The 19,865-nt window shown below is 38.1% G+C and overlaps 1 protein-coding gene across 1 annotated transcript; it reads right to left on the reverse strand.

The window, feature by feature from the left end:
• Nucleotides 1-6,672: 6,672 nt before the first annotated feature.
• Nucleotides 6,673-8,231, reverse strand: LOC118788524 (protein phosphatase 1 regulatory subunit 3E-like). The gene has a single exon (XM_036544542.1). It carries the CDS (start codon nucleotides 8,201-8,203, stop codon nucleotides 7,286-7,288), a length of 918 nt encoding a protein of 305 aa, XP_036400435.1. The 5' UTR covers nucleotides 8,204-8,231; the 3' UTR covers nucleotides 6,673-7,285.
• Between the last annotated feature and the right edge of the window lie 11,634 nt (nucleotides 8,232-19,865).

Below are 19,865 nucleotides of genomic sequence, written 5' to 3' on the forward strand. Positions count from 1 at the left end.
GTTTCAAATACATTACTGCGTATTTATCTGAATAACATAAATACTGTCTTTTCATTGTCTGGAGAAAGGCCCTTTAAACTATATGTACGTTGAAGATTTATGTGCTGAGCTAATACGCTAGTTTGCTGAATGAATGGGTTTCTGTTTTATTAAAAGTTTGGCTCTATTCGGCAGCCTAATTCAATTAAGGCAATCAAAAAGATTAGAGAGCGAAAGTTTTGGGCAGAACCTCAAGCCTTGCAGGAGCTGAGATGAGCAACCGATTCAATAGTGGGAATTGTGTTGGGCTTACAGTCTCTTGACTGTTGAAAGGAATCATGATGTTATCGTTGTATTAATGTTTCATTCTCACGCAAGTCTACATGTCATAAGCAGGATTAATTACAGCTGCCTGGGAGCTCATCTCTCTGGCTAATGCTGATCCTGCTGAATGTTACTGTGTTTATGCTTCCTAATTAAGAGATCAGACACTTGCTAAACATGCCCTCCATGTGTCTAGTACAATCTTTCATGACCAAAGCTAGCAGGCCAGAGGACACTCCCGTGGGTCACCCTCTTTAATAGAGCTGGTTATTGAATATAATGACCACTGTAGCAAAATGTCCATCAGTCCCATTCCACATACAGCCTGAAGGCTTTCTTTTGAACAAATGGCCTTGCTTGTCTAACTGTCACAAGAAGCGCAATTCATTTGGAGGCTGTTGCAGAGGCTGGTGGGAATCGACCCTTCCTACACTCAGAACTCTGCGTCTCATTGGTATGGCTTGTAAGAAGGCCTCTGAATCAGAGATACATGCACCAGTGGGAATACTGTCCTCAGATAAAGAATCAGCGTTAAAACAAACCCTACCATTTCCTGGAGGCAAACAATCCTCCCCCGTGATTGGCCTATGTTTAACAGTAATAACAGTACTCCGTGGTTCCATTGGCAAAGGCCCATCTGCCTTTGGCTCATTTCCCTGGGATGTTTCCTCACAAGAGTTGGAACCTAATCCAAATCTTGTGGAACACAAGTGGGACGTCTCTCCCATCATGCGACCAGTGGTGACACTTCCTGCGCAGTCCGCATTTTCTGCCTGTATATTTGATGTGTGCTACTGCCAGGCAGTAGTGTATATGTGTGATCTAATAGTATTAGATATAATATCATCTGTAGCTTACACATACCTATGGCAGACTTCAGACAGAGAGTTTTGAATGATTTTGACCAAACTTTTCAGGTATTAATTTTTACCAGTGACATACCAGCGACATATAAAACAATGTTACCAATCATTACTCATATATACTTAATTAAGTTACCAATTAAGTAAATGAAAATAGATTATTATCCACAATTCTCAAAGTTCTCTTCATTTTGTTGCTGCTGTTGGGCATAAATCAAATAGAAGTAATTATAGTGACCGTGTAAATGTGTGTGGGTGTGTGTGTTGACACTGTTGTGGCCCTTGTTCCCTTTTATTCTCTTGCATAACACAGGTTTTTGCATCTCAAACACAGTAAATTTAAATCCCTCGCAATAAATCCCTAAGTTTCCCATACCTATACACAAAAAGGCATCCCTCTGAACAGAGAGCTTTTCAAGCCTCAATGCCCTCCTGATGATAGTAATCTCCAGCTAATCTTGTCTCCAGAAGTGTGCTGACAGACCCATTTGATTCAAGGATATGACATTCACCAACTTTGACGCAATCACCACACAATCATCCCAACCTCAGAGAGTTACCAAACAAACCACCAAGGGCTCAGTGAGTTGTGGGCATTGTACATTAAGTGACAAAATTTGGAACAATAACTAACTTTGAAACATTTTGTTTAACATGCCTGTTTGAGACCTGATTGTTTGCTTGTTGTAGGCTTCCACTGTTTCCTTAGTCTGCAAACAGATTTAAAATGTTGAACAAATTTCCATGGTTTCACTCCCTATTTGAAAGATTAAGCTACCCACACTCAGTGTTATGTCCTTATAAAAGGGGAACTATATGTGCAACAGAACTTGACACCCAAAGCCAACAAGGCTAATAAGTATGAGTAAATGGGAAGAGGTTACAGATGCACAAATGTCAAGCAATGTAGTGTTTATTCATACTGAGTCAATTTAGTTGTAATGATCTGAAGCTATCAGGTAAAGTCTGAAATGAATGATCAGAGGAGAAGTGATAGGAACACCATCAGAATTCTTTCCCAGGGGGACAAAATTCTCAGAATTGTAGTGATTTCTGAGATAAGTACTGGCCAAATTCTAGTGAGAAAAACACGACTTGCATAAGCACTCGTGGTAGATGTTTGTAAGTTCCCACCGTCAACTTGATGAACTACCATTAAATTAGTAATTATTTGATCACATGTGTAGTACGCAATAGGGAATACTATTCCATTCTTGATATAAAATACTGAACTAAATATAAGGAAAAAATATTATAACCAAAATGATACACATACAGCTTCATTTCCATCACAAAAGCCTTTAATACAGTTATATTAGTAAAATATTGGCTACATTACAAACTCACCATAAAAATAATGTACATGTATTAAAGCTGTGCATGCAAACACCCCAAATACAGTCTGATATACAGACAAGATATACAAGGAGATACATCAACAAACCAACAAACAAATTAGCTGTGATCTAAAAAAAGGTTTGCATAGATAATGTCACAAAATATAGTTTTAAAAATGCAAGAAACATAAATTTTGCAAAACAATACCAGGCCTGTGGTGCTGGACTAACAATGGTAGAAAACAATGAGTAAACACATAAATGAAAAAAAAAATACATATATATTATCTGTATATCTATATATATATATATATATATATATATATATATATATATATATATATATATCTATAATATCTATATATATATATATATATTACAGATACTAACTAGATTAGTAGTGGCTTTCATTAACCTCCTTAAAAATTACATCGGTGTCCTTTACTCAATCTGCACAATACAAAATGTTTTAGTCCCAAAATGACATTTTCTCATGTGCTGATATATCCAGCTCAGTACACAATCATTACATTCTCCTTTAAAGAGTCAACAATATTTCAAAATACTATCTTCTTTTCAGTTGACATCTTCCTTACTGATTTCTCAAAAATCTGGACAGAGTATTACGGATAGGGATGCACGTTAGCTTAGACGCCACACTTCCAGTATCACACCTCATGCACTGGGGGGCAGGGTGAAGTTTGCCTCCTGGAAGGAAATGAATAAAGAGGGTAGTGGTGTCAAAGGGCAAAGGGGGTGGAGTCCCGAGGAGAAGCTGAGACGGGTGTTCGGTGGAAGGACTCCTCAGTTGTTTGACCCGTTTGTTTTTTTTTTCCTCTGTCACCTTGATTAAACTATCGGCTAAACGACCTTAATAAAAATAATAATAAATGAATAAATAAATAAAAAACCTGAATGACCCACAACAAGGAGCGAGGGCTGGCCGACTCTGGCGTCACACAAAGAAGCGGGCCCAGTGTTTGCCCAGGTGGCTCACCTTTTCCCCTCAGTGCTACACCTTCAACATTAGATTCGTAATACTGACATCCATGTTAAAGCACGGATTAGCTTAGGTTACAACCGAAGCTCAGGTAGAGCGGCTACGGAATCCCCTAGACTAACAGAGTGCAGGCTAGCAAAACTCCATCTAGGCCTGTGTATTTCCTGCCCTTGGGTCTTGGCTTGTAACACAGAGGTTATCCCATAGTCAGAGTGAGGGGCCTGGTAAGGCGCCTAAACTTGCTTGAATGAGACTGTGACCTCAAATTATATTGAGGGACAGGTTCAGTCAAAATGGAAAGATTTAGCATTCACCTTTTTTGGCCTGTCTGTCTCTGGATGAGACATTGATTGCAAATTAAAGCGGTTCAGCCATAACTTTCATGAATAAACTCAAAGATGTGCCACATTTCTTCATTTAATTCATATGGAAATTAAACTGAAATGTACAAATTATGGCAAGGGAATTGCAGCCTTAAATTTGTAGTGTCAAGTATCACTGTAGGTGGGACCTTACTCCTCCCCTTACCAGAAATGGGCTCAGGACTGCGGGGCATGAAGCAGAGATTACCAGCACACAACATTACTTTAGCGCATGCTTTTCAAATCATAGGCCTGATAGTTGTTGTAAAAGCAACTGACTTTTCTGCGTTCCTTTATTAATTACTAAAATAATTTCACTCAAGAGACTTTTTCCCACACACAGTGTTTTGAAGAAATGAAATGATCCACAACTTTTACATGAAATAAAATATAAATGGGCCATTACACTACACACACACACACACACACACACACACACACACACACAAAGAAATTCAAGAACCATCTAATTGTAATAGGAAAAACAGTTGCTGTTTCAAATGTATTACTCACCTATACGCCTATATGCATTTTAAACAAAGTTAAGCCCAATTTACGTGGCAGAAAACCATAATAAAATAAACTGCCTTACAAAAGCATACTTAGTCCAATACAAAGAAGTAAATATCCACATTACTGTGGTGGTCATCACTGGCCTCTACATTTGAGGAAATTCTGAACCTGCCATCCATGCTTGTTATACACAGGAAGGGTTATTGTGTGAGTGACTCAGTAAAATCATCTACCACTCATGGGGTTAAGAACAGAACAGGCCTGTCTTACTGAGCCATACTGACATTAAACAGAAGAACATAAGAACAGAAAACCCAATCTGATGTTCTAATATTTGAACTACACTACTGTTTATAAAGACAACACAAAACAAAAAAACATTTCCTAGCTACTACTATGTGCCTGGATGACGCAAAGGTTACACATTACAGGAAAATCATAAAATACATAGTATGTCTCAAAAGTTTTAATCAAGACAAATGTGCTCAACACTTGAATACACGTGGCATTTCGGGGGTCAATATCACTGGGGTCCATCTAACAAAGTAACAAAATATTATATTGGTGGCAACTGAAAGTCATGTGCCAGCTCAGAAATAATGCCTGAAAAAGGTGCACATCTTGAAAATGTATTGTATTATATTGCTTACAGCTGGCAGATTTACACTTCAAAACAGTCACCATTTTGAATAAATGAGGAGGGCTAGCAGGACACATTACTGATACAAGTGCCTCTTTAATTGCACCTAACCTGTTGTATGGCATTTTTAGATGCAATCAACATTACTCATAGAGTATCTAACCTAAGAGTACATGGTTATGTTAGGGGGGTTTTTTCCCTTTGTCTTGATTCTATAGAAGTGCACTCCACTAATGTTTTCCATGTACCAACTCTAAGTAGTTAGGTTCTACAAGAGCCTGTTTGACCTCTCTTCCTTATATTGAGAAAAGACCATGGGACCAATGTCTATCACTGAGTACTGTGAGTTGAAGACATAAACATTTTGAAAGACTTTTGATCCTATTCTTTTTTTCACATTAGTATGTGCTTGGTGCAGCTGCCACAGCAAGCACTTTGTTGTAAACAAACTTCATTCTGAAGCTATCATGTCAGCTTCTGTACCTTCTGCATATTACCTATAGTAACACCTACTTACAAACAGAGACACATTAATATTATGAAAAAGAACATAGAAGAAAATGCAGTGAGAACAATTGAAAAGGAAACTTTAAATCGCAAGTTTGGTGGTGTTCTGTTCATGAATTGTTCATGTATTGTACATATGAATGACAGTATACAATATACATTTCCTGAATTGGTTATACTTTATAAAAAGTAAATATTTTGTTAAGTTAATATATCCAGTCTAAATAAATATATAATATTCATAACCTGTTTGCACTGGCAGAATATGACATCTATGCTATAAATGTCTTCAATCTGTCTGAGGTATTTGTGTCCTTTACAAACATAAAATTAAAAACAGTTACTCCAGACATAACTCGTTATAGCTTTACTCATTCAAGATCCTTACCATGTACATGGTGTAGCTCAACGACTTAGTAACAGCAAACCATGATCTGAAGATTGAAGCATTACAGTTGTGAGTTTTCTGCTTTTCTACAAAGGACCATTAAAGTCGAAGAAACAGATACTGGACAATCTACTAAGCTCTGCAACAATCAGGACTGAGATGTTCTGAGTATCACAGAGATTGTCATTATATACACACAAAATACGCACAAAAACAGTTAATAGTAACGGTAAAGAGATACTTGAGGACTGGCTTGTACACAGTATTCCAGATCAGTTTTAGGTTTACAAAATCATTGTTATCCTTTGGGAGAAAATATGGCACTCACAACCATCACAATTTACAGAACATCATTTAGTCATTCTATATCTGAGGTTCCTTCTTTGACAATAATTAAGGGCCTTAAAGTAAGAATGTAGCATTTAACAGAGGTAGGCTACAGTGATTCAGCAGCCATTTCAGTTTTCACAGTCCCAGCTTAAAACTCTGATCCACATAGCAGCAATAATGCCTTCGACTGATTATAGATAACCTGCAGGTAAGGTACTTAACTGTGCAGTCAACTTATAATGTAAGGCAGTTCTGAGAAAACTAAGGGAAAACACCACGTTTCTCTAATGTTAAAATACTATAAAACATTACAATCTTGATGAACCTACTGAGAATTAAATAAATGTGAAATTCGTTACACCAATTATTTTTAAAAACATGTTCTCTCAAATATAAGTGAACTGTATACAGCGGTCTCTTTGCCTCAAAATAACATAAACTGCATGTAAAACATAATGCTGGAAACCATATTTGGCAAAATATTATTAAGTGAGAGTTACTGGATTGGATGACTGGATGAGAGGAATTTTATTCACCAGACCATTAACAAGACAGAGGCTTGTCATACAATTGTCGTGTTCCTGTTATTAGTGAACTTTTCCTTATAGTAGTCAAGTCGGATATATTCAGAAATGTTAACCCGAAGACGTCAAATAATAAATATTTGGAATGTGAGACCGAAACAGGTAATATTGATGTTTAAACAGAGGCACATGTTACAGTATTATGTAAGACGCTCGCTGTGCCCAATCAGAAGGCACGGGCATACGGACCTATGCAAAATCGAACCAGGCGAATTAAACTCCACCTCTTCAATATGTCCCACCTCGCTCTCCATCTGAAAGGTTAAGACATTTCATCAATGCTCAACGCGTTGAAGACTACCAATAATTTGGGCGAAAATAAAATGTATCACAACAAAGGATTGTAAAAGGCTCTCGCTAAAAATTATATCTGAATTATGTTCTATACTTAGGCTATTTCTAGGTAGGGTACTGTCTACGGTACACAGAGATCACTTAGCAAATGCTCAAAGCGCATGTTATATGAAGTGAATCCAACCATTCTCCCATTCCCTTGGTGGAGATATTTTAAATTTGTGGCGTCGCACTTTATAGTTATTTCCGTTATTATTATCCCAGAATTCTTCGCCGCCAACACAGTACTTGATGGCAAACTGCAAAGAGCTACCACTCTCTAGAAATGTCGGGGTGATAATCTTGAAGGAGAATTTGTCGGTTACTCCGTCGCTGGAGTCGGGGACATAGGATGCAAGAATATCTAAAAATGTTAGCCAGTTATTGAGGGAATACCTCAAAATGACGGTTTTCTCGAAAGCCAGATTCAATACCCGGACTGAGCCTGACAGGCTGAATTCATCCGTTTCCACACTTTCCAGTAAAACTTTCATTTTCTGCACCTTTTCTAGAAATCCTGGAAACTGCCCAGGATTGACGAAATGGGGTTCCATGGAAGCAGACTGCGCTGGAAGTGTAGGGAACATGTCGAAGAGATTCAATTGGACAGGATGTCCTCTCTTGAATTTGTCTAACACACGTTGCGGTACCTCTGGCATGTCGGCGTCGCAGAAGTGCTTAACTGAAGTAAGCTCTAAACCCAAAGAATCAGCGAATCTGACCTTTTTCTGACTAGATGGACTCCGGCTCCTTGCAATTTCAAGCTTAGCTCTCTCAGTTGGGGTCGGTACTGATTTGCATCTTCTTCGCAAAGTCGGACTTTGAGGGGGTTTCAAAAAACATTTCCTGCCTCTCGGTCTCTCGTCCACCACATAATTTTCAAGCGACTCACAGTGCTCATCAGCATCTTCTTCCCAGTCTTCTTTCAGCTGGTTTGCCGCTGCCAAGCTCCCGAATAGCCCAGCCATGCAGCTGTAGTTCCTCGGGATGCAGCTGTTTGGAGGCAGCATCACCACAAAAGCATGCACTGTTTTGCTTTCCATATACTGTAACGAAATAATCTAAAGAATAGCAAAGTGAATTCCAAACTGGAGTGGAAAACCTTTCAGGTGTCTTGTTCTTGACTAACACATGGCATAGGCTATAGTCGTGTGTGACACTGCGGATTTCTGAGCCAATCTGAGCAGAGTTGTCGCAAGTGCGGCTGACGCCCCACAAAAATAGCCTAGTTAACCCTCCACCATGTCGTATTTGCTAATGTAATTTTTGCAGAAAGGGAAACATAATGTGGAATTCCCTAATTATTAACCTATGAGGAATTCGCGGGTGCGAGTAATTCGTGTGTTAACAATTTCCTTAAACAGCCTTTATTTTTTTACATTCCAAAACGCCAGGGAATACACATTTCAGAAGGGATTCAGGGACATATGAGACGTGCTGACTGCCTCGTCTTCACCCTGCAGTTGACAAAACCGTGTCCACATATTAATAACTAAACAGTGTTAACATTTAGCATTTAAAAGCGGAATACTGCTTTGAATAATTTTCCACATACTTAAATATCTAATGAGACAGTTACTTTGTCTAATGTGCAGGTTAGAGCTAAGACATAAAATTTAGCAAGCAAGCAATCAGCAAGGATTACGACTCTTATATTAACCAACATCTAGCTACATTAAAAAAATAATAATAATAAAAAAAGATTGGGCAAGATGTTTTTCTGTTTACATGTTTTCAAAGTGGCAATAGGCTATGACTGCAGATTTAACGCAGACCTAATTTGAAAACGCAGAAAACCCAACTTCGACAAATTAAAAATAGGCTATTGTGCTAGATAAATAAGTTTTAGCTAAAGTAGCTAAACTAAAACCCATCGGTTGATCAAGGGCATCAGTTTAGAGTAGGCTACTAACAGCGTAAATCGACTAATGTTTACTGCGATGCATGAATGTACTAGTTAGTGGCCATTCCATTCTATGCATATGAATAGGATCTGCACGGCGCCGGCTGTGTGCTGACTTCTGTGAAGAAACAGCTATCGTACGATAGGGAAGTACAAGTAGCCGGACCTTTAGCTACAAATATGGATTAGACTTTCAAAACAAGTCACCAAAATGAAAAAGAGACTGTTTTAGAAAATTCAGTAGCTAAAATTAAAGATTCAAATGAACCATCGCTTCCCTGGTGTACGTAACGCAAATCATCACTTTTCCTTTTTCCATAACGTCACCTCCTCGAAGCTTGAATCAAGGTTTCCACGGCAACGAAGTTCCATCCTTTGTCAGCAAAACCGTGCATGCATCAATTTTTGAGGTTATTTTTCAATAAGCTGCTAAATGGCTACTGTTAAACACTAAACAGTGTGATAAAGAAATGATAACCACCGTATGCTTCCTGAGACCGGGATCCAAAGCTCACGTGTCCCTGCCACGCTATATGTGTCGGCTATCCGATTTTATAGGCTATCCAAAAGTACAATACCCATGTTGGCCTTCTCCTCCTCCATGCCACATTATGTGCCCGTGCCACTAAAAAGGTAAGACACTGAAAAGAAAAAAACCTGAAAATACTTCAACTCGCAAATACTTTTCGTAAACTTGTCAATACTTTTCACTCGTGAGAATGCAAGTGGTGTCTAACTGGAAAATACCACGAGGAAATCTGGATCTTTCTAAACGTGCAATGATTTCACGTGACAGTGTAACATACGACAAATGTAATCATTAATGGTCGCATACTGCATACTACAGTGAAAAACAGCATGCAGTATACAGTATATACTTGTGTAGTACGCAGTACACAGTATGCAGTAGGTGATACATCTAGCCACTGCGACTTCTGGACCGTACTTTTTGCATCATGTCCTGCCTCCCTCACGTTTTACCCAGGCGCCAACCCTCGCCTAAACTAAACAGAGTATTTCCAGTAGGTGAGAACGCGTCTGATACGGACAATCTCCTGTTGTGTGCCTCATGTGTGAAAGGGCAACTGCACATGTGTATTTAGATACATCTGTTTGTTATTATTCCTGTGTATTATGCTTTGGCAACATTATTCATGTCATGAACGCAATTAAAATTGAAATAGCAATTTAACTGAGTGTGAGATGGCCTCAGTAGTGGTTGCTTTGGTGATCTCTTCCACAGGTGTGTTCTGTGAATGTTTATTTTCCACTAATAATACAAATGGTGAGGCATCTTATGCGATAACTTGTTAGCTATCGGACATTTTTCAGCCATGCCATTTAACTTCTGCAAAAAAGAAAATAAAGTAAACAAATGAATAAAGAACAACTGCTTAAAATATGGTTGATTATGCTCTTTTTTCACAGATGATATTGTGAAAGGCTTTGTTTACAATGGACATTATTAGGGGCAGTGCAAGTAATTGGAGTCTCTTTGATGCTGATGATGAGCTGCCAGAAGAGAATGTATACTCTTGTAAAATTCCTAGCATTCCTTGTCATGTACTTCCAGATTTTTTTTAAAAAGGTTTTTTTTATTTATGTAAATATAAATTACATGTTTACTTGCAATGTTTGATACTTAGGTGTAATAGATATTTCACCCTATACTGAGAGGGAGTAATTCTTGCCCACTGTAGTCATCATCATATACAGTGAGGTCCAGAATTACTGGCACCTTTGAAAACAGGCTCCATATAATAAACAACATTGATAATGATCTACATGTTATGTTCAAACATATGTGAAAACTATATACTTTTATTTCAATACATTTATTCTCATGTTTCATTGTTTTTTTATTAATTAATCAATTTTTTCTGTTGTCAGAATTATTGGCACCCCTAACAATTATTCTAAATAAAATTGGCAATAAAATTTAACTTAAATTAATCTCAGTCTAAAGGACGTATATTGTGTCATTCCATCACTTCCTGTTTCACTGGGGTATAAAAATGAGGTAACATACATTCAAAATCCCTTTGTCATCCATCACCATGGGAAAAGCCAAATAACTGTCAATTCAAAAGAGACAGATGGTAATTGACCTTCAGAAGTCTGGTAATGGGTACAAAAATACATAAATGATTATTAACATACCACTGTAAAAGCAATAGTCAAAAAAATTGAAACCTATGGAATGGTTGAAAACCTGCCAGGAGGAGGACACAAGTGCACATTGTCTGGCGAGAGAGGCAATAAACAACCCAAGGATCAATGTCAAGAATCAAGATCAAGAATTGCAGACCTTGGTTGCATCTTGGGGTCACCACGTCTCAAAAACAACCATAACACACCACCTCCATAAAAACTAGATCTTTGGAAGGGTTGCATGAAGGTAGGCCTTACTGAGCACACAAAACAAAACTAAGCATCTGGAGTTTCCCAAATGTCATTGGAATTTTGACTGGAAGAGGGTGCTATGGTCAGACGAGACCAAAATTGAACTTTTTGGCCATACACACCATTGACATGTTTGCTAGCAAAACAGGAATGCATACAAGGAGAAGCAGTTCATACCTACTCATACCTACTGTCAAATATGGAGGTAGGGCATTGATGTTTTGGAGATATGTTGTTGCCAATGGTTCAGGGGAACTACTTAAGATTAATAGCATAACAAATTCTATCAAGTACTAGGAAATTTTGGCGCAAAATCTAGTTGTCTCTGTTAGGAAGCTGAGACTTGGTCACAGTTGGATTTTCCAGCAGGATAATGATCCCAAACTTACATCAAAATACATACAGAAATGGTTAAGTGAAAAAAAAATCCATGTTCTGCAACAGCCATCTCAGTATCCAGACTTGAATCCAACATACAACTTTTATGACTTTTTTGTTTATAATGGCATATTTGGTAACCTTATATATATATATATATATATATACATACATACATACACTACATGGACAAAAGTATTTGGACGCCTGACCATTACATTGTAATGACATTGTATTCAAATAAACATACTTTAATATGGAGTTGGTCCCCCTTTTGCAGCTATAACAGCTTCCATTCTTCTTGGAAGGCTTTCCACAAGATTTTGAAGTGTTTCTGTGGCAATTTGTGCCCATTCATTCTGTAGAGCATTTATGAGGTCAGGCACTGATGTTGGACGAGAAGGCTTGGCTCGCAATCTCCGTTCCAATTCATCCCAAAGATGCTTGATGGTGTTCTTCCACACCGAACTCATCAAACCATGTCTTTATAGTCCTTGCTTTGTCCACTGGGGCACAGTCATGTTGGAATAGAAAAGGGCCTTCACCAAACTGTTGCCACAAAGTTGGAAGCATAGCATTGTCCAAAATGTCTTGGTATGCTGAAGCATTAAGATTGCCCTTCACTGTACGTAAGGGGCCTAGCCCAAACCCTGAAAAACAGGTGTGGCCAAATACTTTTGTCCATAAAGTGTATGTCACACCACATGGGTTATAATGTTATTTTTACAATGTATGTCATATTTATTGTTCCGTTTATTCACAGGTCCAAGGCTGGGATACGTGTTCCCCCTGGCTTGCTTATTTCAGTTTCCAAAATATAAGATGGCCAAGCCTGGAGACAATGAATTTCATTGCGTCCTCTGCATTGATTCAAAGCGTACAGAGATTTCCAAAACAGACCACTCTGCAGATTCAGTGTCTGTAGAAATAAACTGTAGGTTGGCTGAAGATCATGAGGCCAAGGGCACTACATTCCCTACCCTGCACCAGAAGAGGCTTTCAGACTGCCCATCAGAAGTGTCCCATCTAAACTCAGGTCGATGCAAATTCAAAGACAAATCAGCAGCATTAAATCGTGATGAATTTTGCCACAAAATGGCAGAAGAGGCTAAACTGAATATACCTCAAGAAACTTTGCCTGGGGTGGCCTACATAAATCTAGCCATACAGTACCCACTGATGAAAGAAAGAGGAATGATTGATAACTTCACTGTATTACCACCTGTGAAAGGCTCCAATGTTCCATGGAGCACAGATTCAATGAAGAGAAGAGGGGTGACCGCTGACCTGACCAGAGCAGACAGTGGAGTGGTAAAGACTGGATCAGATGGCATCTGCAGGGGAGAGATGTGCTGAAGGAGGGGAAATCACACCAGACACACATACAGATACAGAAACCTCCAAAGACAGCTATAGATCTCTCACTAAGCACTCCAAGTATTACCAGGCTCAGCCCAGCAAGCTTTTACTGTCTGCTTTCAGTATCGGCATCCCTAAGAGATGTGACTTGCTGCTGAACTGCTTTACAGACACAGAGCCACAAGCAGCATACCTCATAGGCAGAAAGCTCAAGAATGACAACCCCAGCAGGTTGGTAATAAAGAGTAAGCAGGACCACAGCCTAAATCACAGAGAGCCCCAATTACCTGTGCTTTTAGGGACCAGGGTTCCATTGCTAGCAGCATCTCATCGTATAATGTATCCATCCATGTAAGATTCTGCATGACCTTTTTCCATGGTCACAATTTTATCTGCACTCTCTATTCCTCAGGTCCCTCTTGTCCTGAAACTGTGAACTATACCAAGACTATCAATAGTTGTTCCATTTAAATTGGGCAGGCATCTTTCAGTTAAAGAGATAAAATCATGGGAAAAATAAGTGTATAGGAAAGCTACTGGATTTGGTTGGTCTAATTATATTCAGCTATGCTGGTATTACCTCTATGGAGCCCCCTCAAGGTTTGTGGAGAATACCATCTTTTATGTGACCCCTATAAAAACATTTTGATGATTTTAATTCCAGTTACCTCTAGGACAAGACTCATCACTTTCAATGCATACAAGTGTTTGCTGATATCATTTTACTGTTTAATGTGCCAGCTTCCATAAGAAACATAACTTTGTGTAAGAGCTGAGTCAGTTGGTGAGGGTTTGCTTGTCCCACTTTGGAAGCTAGCCATTCACAAGTAGTTGGGTAGAAAAGGGGAATTGCTATGTAATTACAAGTAGCATATGATATAGTCTGAATACCATGTGTCAGGTGTCAGTCACTGCACACGCAAATAAATTTCTATTGACTTTGCAACCTGCGTTTGTACTTCTCAAATCCTCTCTTGGCAGTCTTGTCATACCTCCATCACAGAGGCTTTCATGTTAACTTTTCAGATTACCAGTTATAGATGATATGATGTTGTTGCTCAAATAGTTCAATAACTTTTATAATTCACTGCTTAAGATTAGTACTGAAGTCTTTTTTTTGAGAATATCTTTATTCATTTTTCCTTTACAAAAACATGACAAACTTACAACCATTTTAAAGAGAGAGAGAGAGAGAACATATATATATATATATATACATACATACATACAAATATACACACATATGAATTCAGGAGATACATACTGCAGTGAAAATTAGGACAGAAGTTAAACAAGTAACAAAATAAATTAATGTTCAAAGTTTCACTTATGCCTGGGGCCTACCAGTGCATTTCCTATATAAATGCTTGAGTTATTATAGCCGATATGTTTGTGTCAGTATAATCCAGAAATGGTTTCCATGTTCTATTAAAGACCTTTGTTTTGTAATGCAAAAGGCAGGTCAGGAAATCTAAGGGGATATGCTCCATTATTAATTTATGCCAACCCAGAATTGAAGGAGTCTTATCTGAAATCCACTGAAGAAGTATATTCTTCCTCACACAGAGGAAGAAAAACACTGCAAAGTTTTTCCTTATTTGCATCAGTTAAGCGGGCACTGGAAAGGCCCAAAACAAGAGAACCTGGATCAAATGCAAGTTCCACATCCAAAATTTGAATCTGAATTTCAAATAAATTTTGTACTTTAGCACAAGACCAGAGACAATGGATAAGGTCACCAGTCTCTGTTTTACATTTAAGACATAGCGGGGACGTGCCTTTATTATATTTAGAGAGGTGATTTGGAGCTATGTGTGCTCTGTGTAATATCTTAAGTTATAATGCTGTTGTCATATTACAGACAGTTATTTTCCTTGCATTATCCCAAATATCCTCCCACGTTTTCTGTTATCTCTACACCCATTTCCCTCTCCCAGTCTCTAACCTGGAAGTAACGCAAAAGATCTTTTCTTGATATCATTTATCCACTGGTTAAAGGTCATGAGAACAGCACCGTCAAACAGATCACCTTGGGTGGACATTCCCTTAGCTGCCCAGCGTTTGAAACCTGTGTCCGAAACCCCTGGCAGAAAATCAGGGTTATCAGTGATCAAGGTAAAAAAGGGATATTAGCCCTGATCGCTCTTCCATATGTTGCACAATCCTCCATGCTTTGACAGCATTAATTGTAATGGGGTTGCTGCACCACTACTTAACGGATTTCAATTTTTTAATAAAAAAACAATTGGATAGGGATGTTTCAACATCAAGCCAAGTTGAAGCAGCATCATTTTTAATCCAATCAGCTATATATCTTAGGTGGGCACTTAACTGGTACTTTTTAATATCAGGGAGATCCAGACCACCCTTATCACTTGGTAACTGCAATACCGACATCCTAGTCCGGGGTTTTCGTTTGTACCAGATCAAAGAACTGAACCAGCTATTCAGTTTTTTTTACTACTTTGTGAGTGACTATAATGGGGATCATCTGTATTGGGTATAGCAGACAGAGAAATTCGGCCCAGCCAGGATATAAGAAGAGTATTCCATCTCTCCAGGTCCTATCTGATTCTATCAAATAATGGGTTGAAATTTGTTTGAAACATCTGATTAAATCTGGGTGTAATGAATATACCTAAATATACAAATCCTGTGGGGGACCACCTGAAAGGGTAGGGGTTGGGATCATCAGGCTGCTGCAAATTACCCAAAGGCATCACCTCAGACTTGGAAAGGTTAATTTTGTATCCAGAAAATGTTCCAAACAATGTAATAGTCTGAATTAACTGAGGAACTGACACAGATGGATTTAACATGAAAAGTAAGGCATCATCTGCGTATAGTGTGTTTTTATGCTACGTTTGGCCCATATCCAATCCGGATATTAAGGGGTCTCGTTTAATAGCTTCTGCTAGTGGTTCAATCGCCACTGCAAACAGAAGTGGAGACAAAGGACAACCTTGTCTATTGCCCCTCTGGATCACAAAGGTTTTGGACCTAAGTCCTTTAGTTAAGACTGCAGCCATTGGTTGATTGTAGAGGACCTTCACCCATCTAACAAAATTATCACCTAAGCCAAACTGCGCCAGTGTGTAAAACAAGTAAGGCCATTCAAAACTATGGAGGGCTTTCTCTGCATATAGGGAAACCACAAGACCATTTATTGCCCGATACTGACATATCTGAATAATATTTAGAAGTCTTCTGATATTATTGTATGAATTACGGGCCCTGATGAAGCCAGTTTGATCCTTCTTCACTATGAGAAGTAAAAGACCCACTAAACATGTTGCTAATACTTTAGATAGAATTTTTGAATCCACATTCAATAATGAGATTGGCCAATAGGAGGCACAACCCTCCAGGCATTTCCCTTTTTTAAGAATTAAAGAGATATTGGCCTATCTTAATGATGGAGTGAGAATACCACATTCAAAGGAATTATTAATATATTTAGCATGGCTTCTACTATGAGATATTGGAATTCTTTATAGAACTTGCTATTGAGGCCATCGCAGCCTGGTGTTTTCCCTGTCTGGAGGTGTCGAATGGCTTCACGCACTTCATGTGCTGAGATCTGAGCATTGAGAAGGGATTTCTGGTCTTGTGATATATTTGGGAGGTTGAGTTTAGAGAAAAAAGCCTCCATTGATATTTGTGCATCATTACTTTGCTCTGATTGGTATAGACTTGTGTAAAAGTTCCTAAAAACCTCATTAATAATTTTAGAATCAGTCTAGAATCAGTCTGTCCTGTCTATAACTGAAGCAATAGTTTGAAAGGCTGCTCTTTTTTTTGTTAGGTAGGCCAAATATTTACCTGATTTGTCACCATGTTCAAATAGTCTTTCACAAATCTTAGTTTTACTTCTGTTTTCTTTTTTAACAAGGAGTCTGACATAGAACAAATGGCAATAATTTCCTTTAATTTAGCTGCTGTGGGCTTTTAATGTATTCATTCTCTGATACACTTTTTTCCAGCAAGTTCTGTTGTTATAAGTCTTTATGCCTTTTACTAGCTTTGTAGGAAATGATTAGTCCCCTGGCGTAGGCCTTAGAGGTCTCCCAGAGCAGAGAAGGATCACTAGCTGAAGGAGAATTTATAGAAAGAAAATTGATTTGAATTCTGAAGTGAAATAGGTTATAAATTTGTGATCTTTTAAAATGAGAGGATCCACTCTCCAGTGTTTGGATGTTTTTGGAGAATTTTTCAACATAATGTCTAAATATACACATGCGTGATCGGATATAATAATATTTCCGACTGAGCAGGAAACAACAGATTCTAGAAACTTTTTAGGGGTAAAAAAGAATCTAAATCTTGTATAAATTTTATCAGGATCAGAAAAAAAGGTGTACTGTTTTGACAGGGACAAAGCACCTGTAGGGAACCTGTCAATCAGTGGATTCATAATACAATTAAAGTCACCTCCTACAATGCTTCTCTCTACTGATAGGTCAGATAATTTTATGCTTTCTCATAGGACTTCGGTAGGACTACGGTTTTGATTTTTTGACAGGTGGAAGTATTTATGACAAGAAATGTCCGAGAGAAATTTGGTGATTATTGGACGTTATTTTGGAACATTAAGCCATGTTAAGCCTTATCCTTATAATGGGCTTCAATGGAAAGGAAAACGCTTAATGTAAGACACTGTCCATACTCATACGATTTCAGTTTTGATTTTTTGACAGGTGAAAGTGTTTATGACAAGACAAGAAATTTGGTGATCATTGATCACTGTTTTGGAACATTAAGCCACATTAAGCCTTTTCACGTTAAGAGCTTCTAGAATGTCCCTGAAGTGGTGCTGAACGTTGCATCTTTTACTGACTGAAAAGCTGGTACCGCAAATGAGGCACACACACTTCTTCACATTCGTGGAAAAAAAAACTCGCGTTCCCATTCCTTGTGGAAATAGCATGTTTTTTTGGCCTGGCCACTTTCTTTGTTCATCTGGCTATTTTATAAGCTGAACTGGCTTGCTAACACCACCAAACTCCTTGCTTTAGCTCAGTAGCTACCTGAGCAGCTAGCCTACAGGCTAACTGACGTGACGACGTGTTGCCAAACTTGACAGTAGTCTAACTTATTTGATTTACAGCTGATATCATTTTGTGTTGGAGGGGGGTGGGACATCCGTGCATTTGATTGGATTGAAATGGGAAGAGGTTTCCAGGGCGCATTTATTTGTTGTCGGATTTTTTTGTACATAATCTTTGAACCTTTTGGCGAGCTACTCAAAAACAGGCAGTGAGCTACCGGTAGCTTGCGAGTGACGTGTTGGAGACCCCTGGCCTAATGTCAGACTCACGTGACTGGATAACTTTTCAATCAACGGCCATCTAGTGGTCAATTATGGGGACTGCCAAAGAAAATACACATCTTCAAGAATGAACTATAGATATAATTTGCTTTGGTTTTAGAGTCTTTGTCGAGATTATCATGACTGTATTCAAATAGCCAGGCATGGTATATATACATAGAGAGAGAGAGAGAGAGAGAGAGAGAGAGAGAGAGAGATTTTTCATGAAAAGAAATGTGATCTTTGTATTCGAGGACAAAGCATCTTCAAAGAGCGACAGATTTCATATTATATGACATAAGAGTAATTGTCTGTGTTTGCAAATGTGTGCTCACACTTCATTTGGTACTCAAATGGTTAAGGAGTAGAAGGCAGGGCTGGAGATAAGTCTAACCATCAAGTACCACAAACAAATAAATAGTCATTTATTGTTGTTGCTTCAATTCCTACAGAGAGAGTAGGTGTGTGTGTGTGTGGGGGGGGGGGGTCAGGTTTTTGAGCAGCTAGTTGAAAGAGGCAACAGTAAGGGTAAGTGTCGTGGAAGTGTGACACTTTGTAGCCAATAAATAAAACTTAAAGTGATACAAGTATATTATTACATTATCTGCTCCAGTTATTACATTTTTTAATTATTTTTTTAACCCAGCTAATAATTTAATGACCAGCCAATAATGTAATAACTTATTACATTATGCACAAAAAGTTATTACATTACTGGGTCAGAAATGTTATTACATTATTGGCCAGTTATTACATTATTGACTTATTACATTAAGAACGGAAAAATTATTACGTTATTGGCAGTTATTACATTAACGGTAGTTATTACATCATTGGCTGCTACAAGGTCACTTGGGAGTTTTTGTACATCTTTATCCCACACAAATCAACAAAATACATTCCATATTAAGACACAAAGCAGGATGTTCTTTTTGAATAGATTTATTTTGTGCATCTACTGCATAGCTTTGACAACTGAACAAATAATGGCAAACACAACTGTCATCAACTTTTTTTCAACTTACATATAGCATATTCTGACTTGTTGAAAACCTAAATGTAACTGAACATCTTGGCACAGATAAGTCAACATGCATTATATACAGAAAATAAAGCACTGTCAGTCAACAGTTTTCTGACGTGCACATTTTTCAGCTTTACTCTAATTAAAAGTATCAAAGCTGCAATACTGTAAGTACCATGTTCACATCTGTACATTTTTATGTAGTCTCATGAGGTTCATGTATCTCATTATGTAAATAAAGAAAACAATTATTCAGTTTCTTTTTGTTTCTATGTAAAGGGGACTATTGAGATGGGCACAGTATCAATACCCACCTGCAGTAGGTAGAGA

Source organism: Megalops cyprinoides, chromosome 13 (assembly GCF_013368585.1).
Source record: "Megalops cyprinoides isolate fMegCyp1 chromosome 13, fMegCyp1.pri, whole genome shotgun sequence".
NCBI lineage: Eukaryota > Metazoa > Chordata > Actinopteri > Elopiformes > Megalopidae > Megalops > Megalops cyprinoides.

Coding starts and splice junctions, on each gene's coding strand:
- LOC118788524 (XM_036544542.1), bottom strand. CDS start 8,203: ATGGAAAGCAAAACAGTGCATGCTTTTGTGGTGATGCTGCCTCCAAAC.